This window comes from Pholis gunnellus (genome assembly GCF_910591455.1).
Source record: "Pholis gunnellus genome assembly, chromosome: 8".
Taxonomy (NCBI): Eukaryota; Metazoa; Chordata; class Actinopteri; order Perciformes; family Pholidae; genus Pholis; species Pholis gunnellus.
The window spans coordinates 11,016,095-11,038,930 of NC_136534.1; the positions used below are offsets into that span (position 1 = coordinate 11,016,095).

The window sequence follows — 22,836 nt, forward strand, 5'->3', positions numbered from 1 at the left end:
CGGCTACACGTGTGCGACTATCTTCCTTTACACCCAAACTAGCCCCTTCGACTACAGCATAACCCACACCCAAGGACCTCTATAATCTGCTTTAGGCCCCATAGAAGGACACACACACACACACACACACACACACACACAAACCCACCCACCTTCCCTCCTCGGCCTGGATAAGTGACTATCCAGCAGTGGTAGCGGCATATGTCTGTGTGTCTAATGACGTCCTAAAGCAGGCTACTCTGTAATTTAGACCCTCTGCTCCCCTCTCACAAAGCAACTAGGAAATCAACCAATTACAGTGTAGGACCTGTTCTGTCATTTTTTTTGGTTCAAATATGGTGTTTTTTTCCCCTGCCCATTCTGGTTTTAAGCCACACACACACACACACACACACACACACACACACACACACACACACCAGCTTTGAAGAAAGAGGGCAGGGTGGAATATAGGCTAGCTGATTTCTAATCACAGTCCTCTTTTAACTTGTCAGTGTTTGGTCTGTTTAGTGGATCATGGTTGATGCAGCTGCAGAGCGAGGCGTACACAGAGGCCTCTCTCTCTCTCACTGCTTCAGAAGAACATCTTGTGAAAAACAGACCACCTCAAAACTTCAAATTCAGCTCATGAACTGTATGGTTATAAAACGTATTTGGACTCAACTAGGAGCCCTAAAAGTTTAGTCGGTAAATGGACAAGTGGATTGATATACGGGTAGATCAACGGATACATAAGGTACAAACATACAAAGCACATTATCTGTGTCATGAGTCTTTGCCTGTTGTCTCAAACAAGGGGAGCTAAAGACAACCTCTTTCTATGATTTAGATTTACTACAGTCACATTCCAGTTTCTGTTGATCTAAGAATAGATGGGGGCAGCAGTGCTGAATATATCATTGTCAGAAATAGCAAGCTGCTACACTACCTCAGGGTCTATGGGGAGTTTAGATTGGCTCGGCCAAGGCCTTGCGGAATAGATGTAAAAGTCGTTTGTCTTGACTCCAGCACGTGGGCGTTTGCAGATTTTAAGGCCAATGGTAGCAGGCAGGGTCATTGTTGGAGCACTGTGCAGAGCTGAAGGCTTGTAGCAGCAATGAGTCCTTTTTTTTTTCTTCTTCACAGCCACAGAAGTCTTGTTTTTTTGGGGATTAATCTGCCTTTTGGTGCAACTTAATATCCACTTATTTGTCGTGAGGTTACCTAATTTCATTGTCAATTGAGCCAGAAAAAAGAAAAAGATTTTGAATGTTGTGTAAAACCATGATTTTTCCATCTTATGCTGACGATAGTTGAAAGTGTCGTGAACCAGTTTAATAGTTTGACATCTCAGCAGGTTACAGCAGATAATTGTGGCTTGTAATTGTAAACTTCTGCACATTGTACTTCAGTGGGCCGGAGCCATTAATGCCAAAAGTTGGCTTCTGTTAAAACCACTTCACACACAAACCTGTTTTGGATTAACAACTTAAACTTGACTGAACAAGACTTTTGCTGCCAGTGCATGTAAATTATAATCCACCCGCCGATGTGTACTGGGAATATATTAGTGGAGACAGACATCAGTTGAAGGTTGCTTGAGTGGCTGCACTGGGCTTTAAATAGAAAGGAATCTGTGCATGTTTCTTTTTCCATTTGCAGGACACACCCTAGGATCTTCTGGTCAGCTCTACAACAACACAGCACTTATCAGCCAATTATATTACGCTTTTGAGTGATAAAGAAAGTGCCATTATTTACTGAATAGACTTAACGGTCACTCAAATCTAGAAGAATATTTAGGCCTGAAACTAAGTTTTGGATCAGGTTTGTTTATCAGCTGTGTTCTGTTGTTTTTACCTTTCTTTCGTATGGAGGCCCTTCTGAGATGTTAACTGTAACTCCTTTAAGCAACTTAACAACTCAAGCAGTCTTGAGACAGTGGAGGGAAGACGTTTTAAAAAAATACAGTGCAACTCAGCATGAGGAACACATTGTGAGCACAATAAACCTTCAGTCTATTTCAAATCTTTTCCTTACGTAAGTCATTTTGAGAGGGCACGACTAAAAGTGGCTCTGTGGTCAGCACCGGTTCTGGGTGCTGAGCCCCAGATTCTTTTCAGACTTGTAGTGTTCAGCCCAGACCGATGTTGCCCCGACGCCTCACATGTGCAGTAGTACTCCCCAAGATCTGTAAACACACTTCGGTGTGTAAAACTGATACCCTTCTCCCTATAAGGATATCACCCCACCACAGAGGCCATGCGTCAGGAGCACTTCTGCCGTTGCCTTGCATGTGTCTTAAGATAAACACATAGTTTAAAAAAAAAAAAAAAAAACGTGCTTCGTAAACTCATAGGTGTGTTATGGTGTTGACATATTGAGGATTAAAAACACTTTTGTTCCATGTGCAAGTCACACTTTAGAAATGCCACCAACCTGTATTCAGGTATTGTGTTGCACAGTTGTGAAAGCTACCCGTAAGGCTTGTTTATGGAAATTCACAAGTTGCGTAATGATGGTTTCCTGTTGGCCCTTTGGAATATAACAAGTGTTTACGAATGAAGGTACTCAGGGTTAGAACAAACTCTTTTGGCTTGGAACATTTTTGTTTCTGTTTTTTTTTTAACACGTGACTGTTTGTATCACAAATGCACGTGCACACACACATACTTACAGACTCCAAGAGCGTCATCTCCATACCTGTGATCTTAATCGTTAGAGACCTGTTGTTTCTGAAGTAGGTCAGTTAGTATTTGCCAGTTAACCAGTCAGCTGACCTGCCAATGAAGTCGACCTGTTGCCAGCGAGCAAAGTAGCTGGTCGGTCAGACAGGCAAGATAGTATCTATAATGAGTAAAACAGAAAGTAATCTCACACCAAGTTTCCACTACTTTTTTTTTTTTTTATGAGATTGAATTGAATTTTGCCCTTCCGTCAGTCTATAATATACCACAATTTGTAAATACTTGGTCAACCCTACGAGATGACAGAGGCAGGTATGATCCCGTAGATCCCACATTGATCCTTTCATTGACCTGTAAGAGCAGCAAACTCAGCTCTGAGCTGCTCTGCTGAGCCGGACAGATTCCAGCGGTAGACTTAGACATTCCTCACACAGCAGGGCACGTTTAAGTCTTAACTCACTCAGACACTCGCAGTTACTACAGACACTCTTATACATACTTAGCATTTCAAATGATCAGGGTTGATGTAAGCTTCATAATCTCAAATGTAGCACACATGTGCACACTTGTTGATCAGCCACCTGTGTTTATGTTACCTCTGGCTGAATCAAAGTACTGCTTCTCCCGTCATTATTGCACAGTTTTATAAAACATGGTGCCGTGTATTGTCTCTCCTCTTTAAAGTGTGACATATTTACTTCCATACTGAACCTCTGTTTTACTCTTTTTCTCCCAGGGCGACGGTGGTTGCTGTGGCGGCTTTCCTCGATGCCTTTCAGAAAGTGGCCGACCTGGCTACCAACTCACGAGGTAGGATCATGCACAACGATGTAAAGGCTTGAGTGTATGACTAGTGGTCTTCTGCTGCAAAACTACCCATGATCTCTGAAAGGAATCTGTGTCGCTTTCAGTCTTGATAGACACAGTGCTGGAAGGGTTAAACCATTTAACTCGCTGTTAAACAGTATGTGTGTCTGGGCACCTAAGTGTCAGTATGTGTGTCTGTGTAGCCCTACTGTGCAGCTCCAGTCTTTCACCCCGCTGTGCTGAGACGTTTTGTGGGTTGTTTGCTTTATCGCATGGGTAGTAAATCCATCACTATGCTGTTTTGAAGATCTGCTGCTGGCTTTTGTCTTCGCCCTCTGACCCCTTTCCCCCTGCTTTCTGCCCCCCACCCACACATACACTCCACCTCTGCTACATCTGGACTCTCCCCGTAGAGTCTGCTCCAACTCTGTAAGCGTCTGAGAGAGAAAGTGAGAGAATGAGAGCTCTCATCCCTCCCTAGCTTTGACACCTCAGACCCTGCTTCATACTATTAATACTATTAATATGAACTGAGACAGGCACACACATTCATCACCTTACTTTCTGCGGAGAAAAATAGGGGGGAGAGAGAGAGATGGGGGGAGTACAGGGAGTCATAATTCTCTCGCTCCCTCCTTCTCCGTCTTAGCGCACACGGTATGGATGTTTACTGCGAAGGAGTCAGATTCACTGAGCTGAAGAGCGTCATCTTTCATCACTTTCTCTTACCACGCTCTCCACATATCTTGTGTTCGCAGTATTGCATTACACTGTTATCGTTTTTGTGCTCTGTTGCTCCGGCTGCGCTGTACACCTGAGCTCCTCACGGATAATGTGTTATAGTGCACTGTTGGCTGACACACTGCTGTCTGTATCAGAGATGGATAACCCTGTCCACCTGATAATCGTACCAGGGTATTATAAGGAGTCTTTATTACCTGGAATACAGATTATATTTTCATTTTAGGCTCCAGTTGTATATCTTTCTTTTGCGTTTGTATCACACCCTGTACCTCAGACTGGTGCTGTACACTGTAAGGGCACTACTTAAGCCTGTAAGCCTTTCTTTATAGCTTATCATACTTTGTATACGCTTGTGAATGCTTTGACAACATAGTATAGCAAATAGCTTTTAATATGTGTATATCTCTCTGTGTTATTCTTTATCTTGAAATAGTTGCATTTATAATGCTCTGTAGACTAGTTCGGTGCTCATAACACCCTTCAGCTTGATTTATTCTTTGAAGTAGTTCAAATATCTGCTGAAAGTTGGCCTGCTGTTACAATGGAAACTTGTAAAAGATCTTACAGTAGTCCTAATGTAATTGTGTGTGTGTTTGCGTGATGGTGTCTAGGTTTAGTGTCTAGATCAGATAATGGTGGTCAGGCTATTACTGACACACACACACACACACACCATTTTATGTTTGCTCATCATGATAAGCCAGAGGCTGCTGAGGCCTCACTATACAAAGATGAGGACTTCTTTTCTATCTTCTCCGTGTTCTTGCTTCTTGTCCTCCTGTGTGCCTGAAACCTGAAATCAAGTGTTTGTGGATCAAAGGTGTGCGTGTGTGTGTGTGTGTGTGTGTGTGTGTGTGTGTGTGTGTGTGTGTGTGTGTGTGTGTGTGTGTTAAGGTGCTAAAGTAAAAAAGGAAACATCTCTTTATCTCCCCACCACCACACCATAGAGACCGCCAACTGTTAATGTTCTGCTATAATAACAATAATGAAAGCGCACCAACATAAAAGTAACCTGAGCTTTGACAGTGCACCTGTGAAGGTTATTTAGTCTCTTAATCAGGAGAACAAGGCTTTTGGCCGCCTTTTGTAAACGGTTGAACTATTGTAGAGCCTTGCAGACATTGGCAGTGATGGGAGCTCGTAAAAATTCACTTGACTCGGCAGACTTTGATATGAGCCAGTAGTTGTCTATGGGTGTTTAGATGAAAGTGACTTTGGGTCCTTTTTATCAGTGTTATCACTGAAGCAGCATGATCAGAAGCTTGAAAGACACAGAAGTCTTTTTCAAACTTGAACTTTGGATCACAAAGCTGTGTTCTCATATGCATCTCTGCTAAATTATGTATATGTTAAATGCATACCAACCATTTTATAATAACACTTCCATTTAAGGACCAGTCCATTTTCTTTTCGCTCAGTTCCCAATGTGGATAAAACCTGGAATAACTACGAATGAAACATTCTTTTGCAGGGACACAGGTAACCCCGGGCAAGACCTGTCTCACTCAGGTCCTTCATACATTTCCAGTCCTTAATACCATCTAATTATGGAACTTTTGTTCCCATTTGAAATTCATGAAAGGTGAATTCAAAGTCTTCAAATACCTCAACGATTTCATTAAGCTCAGACTATTTAGGTACAGTAACAGGAAGACACCTTATTCACAGAAGCTGAAACTTTGCCCAAGAATTATCTATGAATTTTTAAACCTCTTTGATTGGAACAGCTATTTCCACTGTATCAAATTAGAATGTAACTCACTATCAGGCTGTTGGAGTTGCTCCCTCATGTCTGCTCAGCAGCTGTAGAAGTTATATCCGAACATTGTTGTGTCCTTGTTATAATGTTGTTATTGAAGTGTATGTACAGCTGATGCATTAGTCCTAATAAATAGTGTGAAATCCATTTTCTCTTTTCACTCTTCCTCATGTATAATAGCCAATAAACCAAATACACCACAACAAAAATCATTATGATCTTAGCAATAATTGAAATGGCTTTTAATTAAAATGTGCTTTTTGATTTATGGTGAAAAACTTGTGTCAGCACAGTCGCTATAGTTGGTTCATGCAAAACATACCAGAGTTGTGAAACAATCTTCCAGTATGAACAGCAGTAAATGCTCATTGCATGAGCTAATCACTGTGGTGCAATAAAAACCGTTTGGACTGAGTTTTGAAAACGGTCCAGCGAAAGTCTGTAGCTTCATGTAACTATCAGCTGTTTGATGCTGTTTGTGTTTCTGCTTTTGTTTAAGTGTTTTTTGCATCACATGGACCATATCCAAAAAATATCCAATTAAAGCAAAGTTCAGGTTGGAAAAGAGATGAGGATTAAGGTGAAAGGATTAATTCATATTACCAAAATAAACTCTGAGTGAGTATGCTTCTTTTCATTGTCAAGATTTGTAAAGATAAAGTCCAGCTTACCAGTTTACAGTTGAGTGAAATAAAATAACCGGAATGCCAAGTGGAGAAAGTTTGAATGAATGAAAGAAAGAAATACTTAAGTTTCCAGACAAAGCCTTTCCTTTCCACTGTTGTGCTCTATTGGAGCTTACAGTGAACACAGACACAGCAACAATATACTGTATGTATGTATGTATGTATAGATAAATATACACACACACACATATATATATATATATATATATATATATATATATATATATATATATATATATATACACACACACACACACACACACACACACACACACACACACACACACACACACACACACACACACACACACACACACACACACACACACACACAACTTCTAATGAACGGAGAGCTGCACACTCGTAGCCAGAGATGCTCACAGGTCTGCATCTTCCAATGTGTTCAAAGACTCGTACGTTCACGGCCACACGCACAGACGGGATTAGCTGAAACCACCTGTTTCGCTGCTCTCTGTTGTGGTCTGTTGGGATTTGGACTTTCTCCCCGCACAAAGGCCTCACTTTTCTTTGTTGTCTCATTCTGATGAAGTACATTGAAGTGTGCTTTGGCATCTCCCCATTGCCTCTCGTTTTGACTTGTTTTCCAGCTGTGTTTTGAACCTCTGCATGGTTTTTCTATTTTTCATATGCTCCCTGACAAACACTTTTTCAGGTCCATTCTTAGTATGTCAGGGTTAACTGTACATGTTCATCCCTTAAAATAAAGCTGCTCTTTTCATGATCTTTGTCATATAGCATATCCCTGTGGGCATTTATTCATCCAGTTGTTTTTCAGCCTTCCTCTTTGTTTATTTTAGCTCTAGATGCTGAGCCGTGACAACTCAGCTTTGGCATCTCCACATATTTTCACTTTTGTCAGTATGGTCTAAAACGCTTTCGCTTTGTCTGTCAACAGCACATTTCTCATGAAGCGACCTGAGCACACGTTCAAGACTGGTTAATCATTTAGGAAAGTTTACAATATCGGCTCCAAGGAAACCAACATGAGCACTGAAATGGGACAAACCAAAACATCACCGGAAAAACTCAAATGTAATCGTAAAGCATTGATGAGCTCTTGTTAGAGAGAGAGAGCACTGATCTTCTCACTGAATTTATAAAATATATATTTTTTGCCTTTCATTTTAGTGTCGTAAGTCTGTCACACTTTGTCTCCTTTCCTCTCTCTGTCTCCTTTGCCACTTTTTGCCGCCCTTTCTCCTCCTTCCTTTCTATGGGTCACCCTTTCTTTCACCTTTTCACTCTGTCTCTGTATCTGCTTTATCTATTTTCTAACCATGAACCTGTCCACAAGGGTGAAACCATTACATAAGACATACGCCTGTATCCATGGACTGTTGGCACAAACACACACCGGGGAGGCCACATCACGCCACCCACACAGTTGCTGGCCTTGAAGCAGTGTGACCGTGTTTGCTGTAACAGGTCTAATGGTTCTATTTGCTTTAAAGTCATGTGAGTGAACATGTTTTGGGTCTGACTTGATAGAAGTACTCGGACATCAGGCCACATGGAAACATAGTTGAAAGTGATACATTTATCTTGTTGTTTCACATTTTCTAAGCAGAATCTGAGCATATCGTAACAATCTTTACACGATAAAGCTTTTTTTTGTATAAACTAAAATAGATAATCTCTTGTAGCAATCGGTGGAATCGGTTAATCAATCTCGGTTAAACTAATCAAGTAAAATGAGCAGCTCACATTGAGTCGCATCACATTCTGTCAATCTTCTTACCTCATTACCACCTCCACCAAATGTTACTCCTCTTTGGCGTATAAAAGTAGCCACCCGTGGAGAACCCTATGAATTTCTAATAAAGTAGTTTTTTTTTGGATCTGTTCAAGAGAGAATCATGAAGTTTCTAAGATCCAATTATTTGTCCCGCCCCTGCTAGGTAAGCAAGCGGTTTAGGAAACCGTTCAGACCAAGCACAGGGTACAACTTTAGAGTGCCGGTTATGTAACATACAGCTGTCTTCTACCTAAAGTTATCTTGCATGGTATTAAAGGTTATCACAACCCTTTTGTTAAATACATTTTTTTTAGCAAGAATTCATCTTACAAGAAAACGATAATTAATAAGACAGCTTGGTGTTTCGCGGTCTTCATTTCAGCTCTTTTTCAGCTGTTGGCTGTGAAGAAACCGGGCTGTCTGAACCACATTATCTCCCTCTGCACTCGTCATTGGTAAAGAATGAGACAAAGCCCCATTGAATCTGTAAAGAGAGAACAAACGCAGAAGAACAGAGGAGGCAGAAGAATAATCCTTTCTCTTGTTTCATCAAGTACGGTTTCATTTTCCATGTAGATCTCCTCTTTCCCTCCATTCTGTACCACATGATGCTTCCGTCATAGTTTCCTTCTGCGTATAATGGGTTTGTGTATGTCTCTGCCTCTACGTGCTTGTGTATGCATCTTTTTTTAGCTTGTCTTTCTGTGTTCATACTAGTGCTACCTCTTTGTGGTATTCCATTCACCGTGTGAGTGAGAGAGTGGGTGAGTGGTGAGATTTCTTTCGAGTCAGCCACGGTGAAACAGCTGACGGCCACCAGGCTGCCCAGGGAGATGAGGTCATTCCATACAGCAGATCAGACAAGGAGAGCAGATGTTAAAAATAACACAGTAATGCCGTTTTGACTCTTACCAAGAAGCGCGTAGTGTTGGATTAGAAACAGACATGAATTCTATAAGAACATATTCTCAAGGGTTAACTTGGATGAAGTTGACGGCCAGTATGACCTACCCTAGTTTACTAGACCATAGTATGTTACTGGTACACACACACATCCCATCCTGGACAGACTGCTTACCATCCTAATTGTATACGTAGAGCAAGTTGTACCAGTTTTGAGACTTAATTAAATAGCTTGTATGAAAGCCCAGAGTCTGATCTTGAAAGCTGTCGTTCTTGGTTATAACATGTTCAAGAACATGGACACACACGCTACACTGAATTTCTCACACCACCCAAAGCATAATAGTTTGTTCACGGTTGTAAAAATAACCAAGCCTGTGTCGCATGTTGGTTGGCAGCTGTCAGGACACCGTCTGGGCATGTAGAGTGAGTTTGTGACATACTAACATACTCTATAGGAACACACACACACACACACACACACACACACACACACACACACACACACACACACACACACACACACACACACACACACACACACACACACACACACACACACACACACACACACACACACACACACACACACACACACACACACACACACACACACACACACACACACACACACACACACACACACACACACACGCAGTGTGTCCACTGTATCAGAGTGTGTGTGTGTGTAGTATATTATTCCCAGTGGCTCTGTCAGCAGCTAGTGTTGAGTCTGTTTGGACACGTCTGACTCTGTAGAGGTGAAATAGACACCTGTCACGGAGCCGGCATGTAGAAGCCTGTTGGATCTAATTGGACCTAAAAAGATTATTAAGTTGTACAAACATGTTTTTAAAGACGATAATTACTGGAATCCTCCAGTCACCTGTCCAGTTATTGAGACTGCTTTGAGCAAGAAAAAACAAAATCTTTCTTACACACATTCTGTTTGGAAAAATGACGGATTTTGTGGTCATTACTGCAGTCCTGTTAATACTTGATGTTATCCAGATATACTTCTTTGTTACCCCAGTGTCTGTCCCTCCTATCTGACTGCACCTTTTTCAATAAGACCGTGGCATCGACCAAACATAAACCTCATTAGTATGTTGACTGGAAGCAGCCTAGTATGTCAGAGTGAGCTGCAGCCTTTATGAAACTTTAATGACTTGTCTCTCAGTAGACATGGAGGGACAGAGAATGAGGGTTATGGAATAGAGATGCTAAATCCCAGATCAAAACCTCTAGTGTGAGAAAATGATGACTTATACTTCATACTGAAGTGTATTTGTCTTTTCCAGCTTGCTTCTAGTTGGGACAAAGTAGCTGTGCTACATCTTTCTGACCTCCATACACTGCCTAGCTTCAGCCCATTGTATAACCTCTCCCATTAACATCAATGCCGCCCCTCCTTATGGAATAGCTTAGTTCCACTGAGGCCCTTGAGTTCCTACAATGAGTTCAGCACCCGAAAATAACTTCAACTTTAGAGGTGCCTATGTTCTTCATTTTGAACTATCTGCCCTATATTTCTTATACGTTTTGAGAGATTACAGGGAACCGATTACATGCATATTGTATAAATAGTTGTCCATGCGGTGTTGCTGTGTTAGCAGGTATCAAGGGTAAGTTGTAAACCCCAGATGTCCCTAAAGATTTACCTTCTACTATTTCCAGTCATCTGGTAATTCACTTGGTGCCTCTGCTAAAGCAGGGTAGAAGCTGTCACAACTGTTATCCGTTATCTATGCCTGTCACCATTACAGGCATAGATGACAAACTCGCATATCACTCTATTTAACTTTTCAGTTGATGCATTGAGAATGGTTAAAAGCTGAATTACAGCGAGATAGAAGGGTTATTAATGTGTGTGTGCATGAACTAGATACTGTAGATCACTGTAATCTAACCTTTGAATCTGAATGAGTCCCAGGGGAGTGAGAAATCGTGTGTGTGTGTGTGTGTGTGTGTGTGTGTGTGTGTGTGTGTGTGTGTGTGTGTGTGTGTGTGTGTGTGTGTGTGTGTGTGTGTGTGTGTGTGTGTGTGTGTGTGTGTGTGTGTGTGTGTGTGTGTGTGTGTGTGTGTGTGTGTGTGTGGATTTGAGCTTGTGGGTGCACGTGTGTACATACAGGCAAGCACATGCTACACATATTCGTGAGTGTGTGTGTGCACATGCATGCCCTGGTAGTTTCTCAATGAGGCCTCTGTTCCTCCTCTCTCATCCCCTTTTGCTCAGTGATACTGGGCCATACAATTACTGGGACCGAGCACACATCCAGCCTATAGTTAAAGTAAATACGTGATTCAGTCTGAAATCAGAAACTCTACTTGACAGGCTCCAAGACAACGGTAACGTTTTTCTGTTAAATTATCGTGGACACATTGGCGTTCTAAGCCAAACTTGGAGTGCTCTGAAGCTAAGATTTTTGTGGAACAGACTTCAGACTAATTCTGTCAGTTATTTGCTCGTTTCTCTGAGCAGGCTCTGTGTGCTCTGTCTCAGACAGACCCCCTTACAGCTTCACCAAAAGAAAAAATAATCAGTTTCCTCGTTGCCCCTCTCAGTTCATGGCTTGGCCTCTGTTACAGAGCAGCCTTACATCCTGAACTAACCCACTGTCTCATGCCCTCTCTGACAGGGCTCTGTCCTTTTTAACCGTTTCAGTCCAAGACCAGCCGGGCTGTGTACATTTCCTGTACTCTGTCCAGCTAAAAAAGACCTGAAACCCGTCCCCTGGACTAGCTCTGTGGCTCTCAATCCACCCTCTGTTCACCCTGACCCCGTCCCGGGACTCTTACAGATCACTGGAACCAGCAATTAAATCAGTCAACGGGTCAAATACACAGACTAACGTATAAACTCGCATGACAATTCAGGCACAGATATACAACATATGTAGAGACTCAATCATATAGACTAAAATGCATAAAATATGTTTTCCCCCTCTCAGACTCAACAGAATATAGATTCATCAGGATGATTTAGTTGTGATCTACAAGGAAGTGTCTTTGTGTCCGCTTTAATACAAACATCTGACCACTGACAGTTAGGCTCCTAAACACCCTTGTCATGGAGTTAAGGGACACAAGTGTGCGAGTGTATGTTTTTCTGTGTATGAAGAATAAGACACAGGAGAGATGTTTTGTTGTGCATGTTTTTGAGACACAGAGAAGAGTAGGCCAAACACCTTTTGAGTGCTTGACCCAGAAAAGAATCAGAGATTGCTCTGTGCACCTGACTATGCGTGCATGCAATGTGTGTCCACACAAGTGTTTGTGGATGTTCGCTCTCTGTTTTTGTTTAAACATAAACCCGGTTAGACCAGTGAGTTTTGGATTTGGAACATCTGACATGCATGCAAAGCCAAATTCATAACACATGTCTTTGGCAAATTAACTTAAGCGTAATGACTTTGAGTTTAATAGGCATTTATTTACCAAGTTGCCAAATTTATACCCATTTATGGGCTTGTCTCATGTTTGTTTTGTTTTTTTCTGGGAAAGTCACGTTGGCTTCTGTTGTCTTATGTGCAATTGGCCTCAATTGATTGGAAAACATGTGATACTTTTCTACTTCTATAAAGTGCTAAGAAATCCCTGGGCTGATAAGATTTGGTCTGTCTGTCAATGTGTGTGTGTGTGTGTGTGTGTGTGTTTGCGTGTGTGTGTGTGTGTGTGAGAGAGAGAGAGAGAGAGAGAGAGAGAGAGAGAAACTCAGGGCATTCAAAATAGTCACACTTGTTTCCTTCAAACACCAGTAAGTGTGTGTATGTGTGTAATTGCATCTGTCTGCTGACTGTGTGTGCAACTTCTAATTTGTAAGTATTTGTTGTGACTGTGTGCTAATTTTAGCTTTTTCTCCCTGTAAAAGTTAACATTGAACACATTAACACAAGACCACATCCCAGCAGCCAGGCTGTGACCCAACACAGTCTGCTTTTGTTCAATACCTCCGTGCACGCACTTCTAGACTCACTGGACCTAATGGAGATGGTTGAGCTTACAGCCAACTTGTTTGTCTTGGTGAGTGACCAAATACGGTCTCGACTCAGAGGAATATTAATCCACTTCGGCTCTTAATGCACTGATTTTGACTTTGGCAGCCCCTGCAGTGTAGACGCAATTATGACATGTGACTTGTTTGTCTTTTATTCTTGGTATAAGTATTTCATTACATTTTCAAGAAGCAAAGTCATTTAAGGTTGACTATCTGCTTTCTTCTGTCCCCTCCTTCTCCCTAAACATTGTTTCTCACTTTCTCACCTCCATTTCGTTCTTATTTAGTTTCCTCTCCACGTCCTCCTCTCCTCCGCATCTACAGCCTCACCTCCTGTCTGTGTCCAGGCTGTCGAGGCCAGGTGCATACACAGCCGTTCTGTGACAACGGCATCGACCCATCTTCTGTTTATCACCAGGAACTTTCTACTTATTTGAAACTCCCCCCAAGGACAGAGAGAAAGATGGGAAGATAGAGAGGGGCAGAGACCGAGGAGAGTAGGAGCTATATAGGTTGCAGAAATAAAAGGTGTGTGTCTGTGCTCAGATCTTCCAGTGATGTGTCACACTTGAGTATAGAGTGCCACAGCTGCTAAGGTTGACCGATTATTCGGTTTAGCCGAGTGTGATTTGTGTAACATCTGACTTGTTTTCAGTTTATTTCACCCCATAAATGTTATCTCTCAGCTATATATATATATATATAAATCAACACTATCAGCTCTTGACAGGTATAAGCTGATTAATCAGCTTTTTTCTACTCCAAACTATTGTTATTATACTGGCCTTTAAAAAAACGGTCGGCCTCTAACGGCTACACATTTGCCTCACTATTTAAAGACAGAAGCACGGATGCACAGTGGGCTACCATCATCAGCTTCTTACAGTGTGACTGGGCAGGTGAGCCATCTGCTGCAGCAATGACCATTAAGGTGAACTTGGATGAAGTGTTACCTCATTCAGTCAAGGTTACTTATACTGTGCTTATATTGTGTCTAATATTTCTCTATATAATCATTTTAAGTTAAAGTTTTTTTATTTTGATCTAGGCAAATAATGATTTCAGTGAATGTGCTGTAAAATGTGCTGAGCTAGCATGTTGCACGCCGTTCTTTAAATAGCTCTAATAGGTATGAGTTTATCGTTGAGTGTGTGTGAGATAATACAGCCTTTGTATTGGTTGATAGATGGAGAAGTAATGGTTAAGTTAAGTCCATGCAAGTTACTCATTCAGTGAGTTGACTCAGTGAGCTTTCAGCGTCTGGATTGTTCCCTATCGTCCCAAAGACACTTCATAAAGCACTCTGAATGAATGATGTGTTTGTATGAAGTGTGTGTGGGTGTGTGTGTGTGTGTGTGTATGTGTGTGAGAGAGAGACATTCGGGTGGAGACTGTCCCCTTACTAACTCGTTGACAGTATAGAGGGCTCTTACACGTACACATGCGCACACACATGATGCATGCAAAGGCTCAGACACACACACACACATGGTCGATGTAATCTGGTGGTCATTATTGCAAACAAGGCAGTGTTGTGTTGTACTGACAAACCGTTCAGTCTCTCTAGTGTGTGTCTGGTTTAAATTATCACCAGTATCTCCGAGACTAGAGGCCTCCCAGTCTCCCTGGGAAGGTCACATTCACATTGGATACCCAGTTTGGTAGGTGACAAGTTGCTTTCATGTTTCTGTTAATTACACCTTAGACTTCACTGCAGCCTGTCTTGTTTCTAACTTTGTTTGAGAAAAACTCGTTCCTCTCGATATACTCCATACTCTTGAAATAACAAGGATAGCCTGTAAATTGTGTTTCATGGTGGATTTCTCCTGAGCAACCAAAGTTTCCTAATTTTTCACACTTTTGAAAGTCACTTTCATTAAAGATCATCTTCTGACGGTCAAATTTTGATGTTTTCTCTGAATTGCTTTGATGTCAAGGGGACATTTAGGGCCTTATACTGTAACAGTAGAAAGTTTCGACCTCCCACAAAGGTACATGCAAGTCTATAGCTCGATAAATCAAGGCAAATACTGACTTTGGCGGTATTTAGTATATTGATTCAAATTGTCCATGTAAATGCTCATTGTCTATGTGCATGTACTCCTCTGCTTTATACCAGATCGTGTTTGCTTTTACAGTATTGCAGCTATTAACAGCAATTCATTTAGTGGTATTTTTGCTTTTGCATTTAATCTTCAGTTCAACATTTCACTCATTGCCTTGGGCTTATACGCAAGAGCGAATAATACAGTGCCGCTCCTTGTGCACACCCAAAACTGTATTATGACTTCTGTGGAAATATCTTGAAAAATGTTGCTCCCAAGTAAACCTCTTACAAAAGGCCCCAAATGGGTTATTGACATTATTGAACACTAAAGCTAATCTCTGGGCTTTTTCAAGAGCGTGTGTATACACGGTCTTAATTCTCTGTATGTTTTAAGTATAGGCTTTAATTTCCTGTTTTTCTGCGTATGATTTACACACACATGTTTTAACAACGTTCTGTTTGCTGGTATTTTCTTAAAGGTACATTTGTTTTATTGTACTATATTGTTATTGTTCTGTTTGCAGCTAAAACCTGACTTGAACATCTCTACCACGATGACAATGTAATGAATTGCAGAATTGCGATTTAAGCTGAATGGGAGAGTAATTCAGGCCACTCTAGCTCTGACTTTAGTCTTAAAAACAAGACGTATGTGACTCAGACCCGATGACTCAAACCTCGTTCTATTCAGTTGTTATTGCGTTCAGTTATTGCAGTTGGAAATATGAACGTCTGTCCTCGTCACTGCAAATGATTAACCGTGACATCAGACTTTTTGCACATTCCGACCATATGCTGATGTGATGCTGGTCTGTACCTCTGAACGTACAGTGTCTCATTTGTCCAATAAATAAATACAAATAACAGCTTTTAAGTTGATTCGTGGTGTGACTGTTTTAAGTTGCAGTTATCTTTGCCACTGTTTTTCAGCTCTGCATACCCCAAATAAGGATGGCAATACTCTAACCAAAAAAAAGCAATGAATTTAGAGGTCCTAGTAAATCCTTTCTATCTGTCTGTGGAATGTGTGTCAGACCAGAAAGGAAGATTAGAGAGAAAGTGGGGCACCAGAGCCTGAAAAAGAGCAAGAGTGGGCTCTGGGGTAATCTATTCTCCCTCTCTTTCTCTCTCTCTCTGGTCATCTGATGACACGCTTAAACTCCCTCCTTAGGGGATTTGATTGGTCAGATTCTGGGCAGCAGACTTATAGCTGCTGTTGAGCTGTTACATGCTGTGTAGAATAATATGCAGGCACTGGCCCCCAGTGAATGAACCACCGTATTGCCAGCTCTATTACAACAATTGATGTTTTTGTGCTTTAAGAGGTTATTTGTTCGCTAAACATTGGATGCCCTATACCTGATGAGGCAGAAATGGCAACTGTGGTGATTTGTGATGACTTCAGGCACCGTGTTAATGGCATGGTACTACATTCACAGAGACATCAGAGACGAGAGGTGGTAGCTGACAACTAAGCCAGTGCAGAAAGAGAGAAAACTGAACTGAGCACAGAACGACTGGGATGTACAGTAGAGAACAACTAGATCAGAGAGCGAATGGCTTAAAAGACGAAATAAAGGGAATTCAGTAGAATAAAGGGGGGCGGGGTGAAATTCCTCCATGACCTACATCTGCAGCTGAAGCCAACATGTGCAGTTATGACATCGCCCTGTAAGAGTACAGTAAACCAGTAGCATAAATTACCATGTCAAGTCTGCCTGGAGACTCTGTGACGAGACCACCCTGATATCTCTTGTACTCACTCTCATTCATTTCTCCTTTTCTCTCTACTCCTGTGCACCATGTGAATTCTACAGATCACATTACCATACAGTACTCCTCCGCTTAACAGTTTGTCTCCTTGTAGAAGTGCCATGCTGTTTAATTTCTCTGACAAGAACATTTGCTGAATTCTTTCATTCATTCGACGGCCGACTGAAGACTGTGACTCATACAGTAGACATCAGCAGTCCTCTGACATCTATGGCGATGCTCTGCAAGGCCTGTACTGAAGCCATGTTCGGTTAGTTTTTAGTTAAGTCACTGCGTAGGTGGACTGAGGTCAGGTGACTGACTTGATCAGTAAAGAACATTCCATATTGCATATAAAAGAGAAAATTCTTCATAAGCATTTGTGCATAGGGAGTGGGACTCCAAGGCATGCTTGATGTATTGCCTATGTCTTTGTTCCAGTGAGAGATCTCGGATGCAGAATATCAATAGCTTTAATGAGGATGTATTGAGCAAATGGAAATCAGCATTCTCTGTAAATAGGCGCTGAATATGCAGCAACTGTGCACGATGAGAACTGTCTCACAAAGCGCACCAAAGAGGGTGACAGGAAAAAGGATGGTGGCGTTTTGTAGTCGGGTGAAACGCGTTTCTTCTTATCTTAATTGGTTCCCATCCGTCGCTCTGGTATCCATTCATACCACCGTGCCGTGAGACGGATGTTGAAAGAGGAGGAGAATAACTGAGGAGGGATGCAGAGATATACGGTAGCTCGGTAAGCATTCCAAATGAGGAAGAGAGAGACGCGGAGCAATGAGTGCATTTGTCAGCTATCTTTTCTTGTTTATCTGCGGCCTCGAGACCTCGTTAGCATTCACCCTCCAGAACCACACAGAGGTGACATACTGTCACACTCGCATTACTACTCTCCGTCATCTATACTCTCTTCTCCCCCTCACGGAAATCAACATATATGTTTTCCTTATGTTCCCCTTTCTCTTCAGTCCTCCTCTCCCACTCATGACATATTTTTATCTGTTTTACAATAAGCATTATGTCAAGAGTGTAAAGTTTTGCTGGAATTTTGTCCAGTGTTCACACTGAAACACTTACTGTTACCAACCTCAGCTCTGTTTAGTGTACATCAGTCCGTAACTCTTCATACATCTCTAAACCATCTTTGTCTACATCACTCATTTGTCACTGTAATGAGTCTTTATGCTGCTTGTGCTTTCCACATCAGTGGTGAGATGACAGAATAGAGTGGAGGAGTGCAGGAAGGTAGTAAACAAAAAAAGGGGGAGAAAGGGAACAAGAGTGTTTTGGAAGACGGAGAAAGGAAGGGATGAGATGAAAATAGAAGAGGAAGGGAGGGCGAGCAGAGAGGAAAAAAAAGAAACAAGATCGGGGCAGAAAAGGAGAGGAAAATGGAGGAGGAGGAGGTATACGGCCTTCAGGAGAGGAGAGGAGAGCAACGTAAAGGAGAGAAGGGCAAGGCCGGGGGAGTCTCATGCATCACTATTCAAGATGCATTTCACTGCATTGCGGTGGCACACTGACACACATTCACAACTACAGTTCACATTGAGTCTCTATTGGTTCTTTTAAAAACATAAATGCACTGAATATTTATATATATTTTTTGTAGAATAAATTTCAGTCGGTATAACAATCTGCTATATAGTCGGTCCATTGTCAATATGTTGTCGCTAAGCTACGCAGCCAGCTGTCATTCACTATCTACACAAAGACACTCCGATGTCAGCCTGTAGTTTTTGTGGGGCAAACCATCGACAAACAAACGGCATCATGGGTTTAAACCTGGCTCATGATCCGCCCTTCCCTCTGTCTCTCTCTTATCTCTTCTGTCACTATTCAATATACTCATGGTGCTATTTAGCAAGAGAAAGAGCTGATAAAATGTAAAATGGGTAGTAGTTAACGGTCCTCGTTGGTGTTAATGCTCTTTTACAATCTACTGTACGTTCATGGCAGCAGGTTCAGGGCTGGGTGTGGGAATGTAATCATACTTTAGCTGTGCTGATGTTGCAAATTCAGTATTGGTTCTTTTGATGCCATTCTTTGGTTGATTTCAGCACATTTTCACCAATGTCCATGTTTTTGTTTCTGATTGTTATAACCGATATCTTACAACACAAAGTAAATTAAGATTTCACCATAAAAGCCTACAGTTTACAGACATTCATAAAGACAAGCAAAATCAGTTGATAGAGCACCAATAATATTGCATCACAGCTCTATCACGCCCATCAACCAAGGTGTGTCTCGGTACAGGAACTCCTTTTTTTCCAACTGCACTCTTACATCATTTCTGCAGTATGTGAAATAGACCTCATTATTTTACTCTCGGCCCTGCCGCTCCTCTTTTCTTTCAACACCTCTGCTCATCTTCTCCTCCTCTACCCTCTTGTCCTTCTTTTCCCTTCTCTTGTGTTAGCGTGACAGCTGTCAGGAGCTGTCGTCAGACAGTCCGTAGTTTTTGTGTGTCAGCAGCACTGGTCACACTGCAGCAGGTGTGTGTGTGTGTGTTTGCTCGCCCACACATTTGCATGTGTTGGTGCCCGTTGAGGCTATAGACTTACTGACTGTCGTGTGTGTGTGTGGGTAGACAGGGGAAGCTCACTTTCTGTCAACAGCTATTGATGACTGAAGACTATTAGAGCAGACTATTATAAGCCCTTGACCTTGGAGACCATGCATACTTGTCCCCACATATATCCTCCCTTTACCTAGTACAAATAGTATATTAGTTTTATTTAGATCATTTTTTGATGTATAGTTTGTAATCAGTCACTCCTACATTAATTCATTTTTTTACAGCTCCCCTATCTCCCAGAATTATTAAAACCTCAGCCACTTAGTTTATTGTTTATTCAAAAATGAAATTGTAGACTCGGAGTAGGCTAACACACTGACGGAGCAGAAATATAAATCAATGAATGAAATCCTACCCTGTATCTGTACTATGTGGGTGGCTCCATCTGGGCATGCCAACTGCTCAGCTAAGAGTGCGTGTGGGGGGGGGGGGGGTTGTTATGTTTTCAAAGACATACTAAGATGACTTGAACAGTCTGTGAAATGATTCAAGATGTGTCTATCTAACGTACATCATCATTTTGAAATCATGCCACTTCCCGTTTTCCCGGTGTGAAAACCCGCCCAGCCGTGTTCGATTGGAGGCCAACACGAAGAGGAAAAGATATGTTCTTAAATTTAGCGGCTTAGTAGCCTTAGTGTTTTTTCCAGCTCTCTAATTAGCGAACAGATCCCCTCTGTCCAGCTGAGGGTGGTGTGTGTGTGTGTGTGTGTGTGTGTGTGTGTGTGTGTGTGTGTGTGTGTGTGTGTGTGTGTGTGTGTGTGTGTGTGTGTGTGTGTGTGTGTGTGTGTGTGTGTGTGTGTGTGTGTGTGTGTGTGTCCAGCTGTATGGTCTCCAGTCTCTTATCAGTGTAACCACTGGCCCGTAGTTAACAGCGACCATCTGGTGCCCATACAGAGTGAGTTTTAGCGAGCAAGCCTTTCTGATCTTCATGTCAAAACTACCCGAGCCACATCACTCTCTCTTCCTCCATTTTTCTTTCTACCCTAACCCTATTAAGTCTTTACCCTCCTTTCCTCACTGTTTCGTTTGTTTTTATATGAATGTATGCTATAGATATTTAACATATACATTTCCAAGCACTTCCTCCCTTCCTTCATCTCGTCTCCTCCCTAAATCACTCACATTTCACTCTTCAGATCAGCTTTCCCTCCATCCTCTGATGACAGGCTGAGATCTGTGTAAAGATGCACACAGGCTTAGTGTGTTCCACACTTTCGTTAGCTAGTTAAACAGAAATGAACCTCTGCCTTCTGTGATGTGGGGCACAACAAGGGTTCTTGTAGTTCATTTAGTATTAGTTGTATTATTAGTATTTCAGTATCCTAAAGTATAATGGTGTTTTTGACTTTATCATTTACACTTTTGCCATTGATGTTTTTATATTGATGACTGAAATGTTTTGCATTAGAACAGGAGAAAATCAATTGTTGTTGTTTTTTAACAGTCCTAGGTCTAGCTATGTGTTCTGTAAATGTACTAGTATATTGAGATTGTACTGCAGGTATACACTGCAGGCACACAGGAGAGGGTCATACAGGGTCCTATTGATTCCTGCTGCATTGATGCCATTATTATTGATACTCTTTAATCATTTAACGTTCTCACAGCAACCACAAAGGTACTCCTGTATAAATACAGACAAAGGAAGTCACTCTGTCTGTCCACCTTTATGTAATCCTGTGGGGAGAATGAGTATATCCTGCTGCCTGAAGGGAAAACTGTCAAGCAAACTTAGTCAGCAAGTGACTTCATTGCAAGACCAACAGTGACCACTCACACAGGGTGTTTATACGATAGAACTATTGAGGCTACATATACTGAGAGTAGATAATAAATGCATGTTTTGCAGTATGTTTCAAATGCATTGATACATCAACCTGTCCTTTCAAGTCGCTTTTCTGCTTTCTTACAAAATGCTTAACACACACACACACACACACACACACACACACACACACAGAGAGAGAGACATTTGCTCTCTGTGTCAGCACAGTGTGACATTCCAAGGAACAGTCCAGAAGGGGGTTGAGGACAGAGACAGACTTGGCAGCGCAACATCAAATTGCCACACACACACACACACACACACACACACACACACACACACACACACACACACACACACACACACACACACACACACACACACACACACACACACACACACAGAAAACTATCACCTCTGTCACAAATGTCCCTAGGCCATTGAGACAAAAGTTTCCACAGAAAGTCGAAATGTCACAGACCAAGAGACAAAGCTTTGTCAGGGTTGTATGAAAAGTAGTGGTTTCTTACAAGTATTAGTATCACAACCTGACGCAGAGAGAATGAATAACCAGCTGTGAGACAATCTGTTGACTTTATACCTCCCGTATATTCTATCTACTGTGGAGCGTTGTTGATTTCCTAGGCCTGGGATGGTTGGTGGTTTTTGAAACGTTAGCCAAATATTCTGTGGCCAAATTTGCATTTCTTTTCTTTTTGACAAAGTTGCTAGTGCTGTCTTCTTGCTCACATTTGTTTAGAATCATTTGTAGTAGCTTATGTAGTCAAGCTTATAGTCTATAAGTGCATGTGTCTGTTCTCTACTATTTAAGTGTTGGTGGTTCAGGGATAATTACAAGCCTCTGAAACAACCATGTCACACAGCAGCGATTTCTACTGACAGCCAGCTATGCTACACACACACACATGCACACGTTCGTGTGTGTGTGTGTGTCTAGAACTGGAGCTGCCAATGGAGCTATTTCTATCCAGGGGTCAGTCGGCACTAAACAGAGTAGACAATGTGTGTTAGCAGCCACTTTATCCTGAAAGCAACAGAACATCTTTCCACAAACGGGGCAAATTGCACCCAAACCATCAACACTTCCTCTGACCACATGTGATGTGTGAGCTTGTATAGAAATAGTTGAAATCAATAACATAATAAGAATAATAGTTTTCACAATATCACTATCACAATGTGGCAAAATATGCAAAATCACATGTAAGATAGTCCAAAAATGTACATCGGACAATTCTCTGTCATACGCACAAAACAACTTCACTAATTCATACCGGCATAAGTTGCTGACAAAAATATTGACTTAGTCCGACCACACGCTGCAGTGCTGTGGA

The 22,836-nt window shown here is 41.7% G+C and overlaps 1 protein-coding gene across 4 annotated transcripts in view; it reads left to right on the plus strand.

Annotated features, from left to right (window-relative positions):
* Positions 1 to 22,836, plus strand: part of LOC306699908 (protein MTSS 1-like) — a 45,492-nt gene that overhangs the window by 3,523 nt on the left and 19,133 nt on the right. For all 4 annotated transcript variants that reach the window (XM_079164706.1, XM_079164708.1, XM_079164709.1 and 1 more), the window contains exon 3: positions 3,403 to 3,476. In XM_079164706.1, the coding sequence (XP_079020832.1) occupies positions 3,403 to 3,476 (74 nt within the window). The remainder of the gene's footprint in view (positions 1 to 3,402; positions 3,477 to 22,836) is intronic.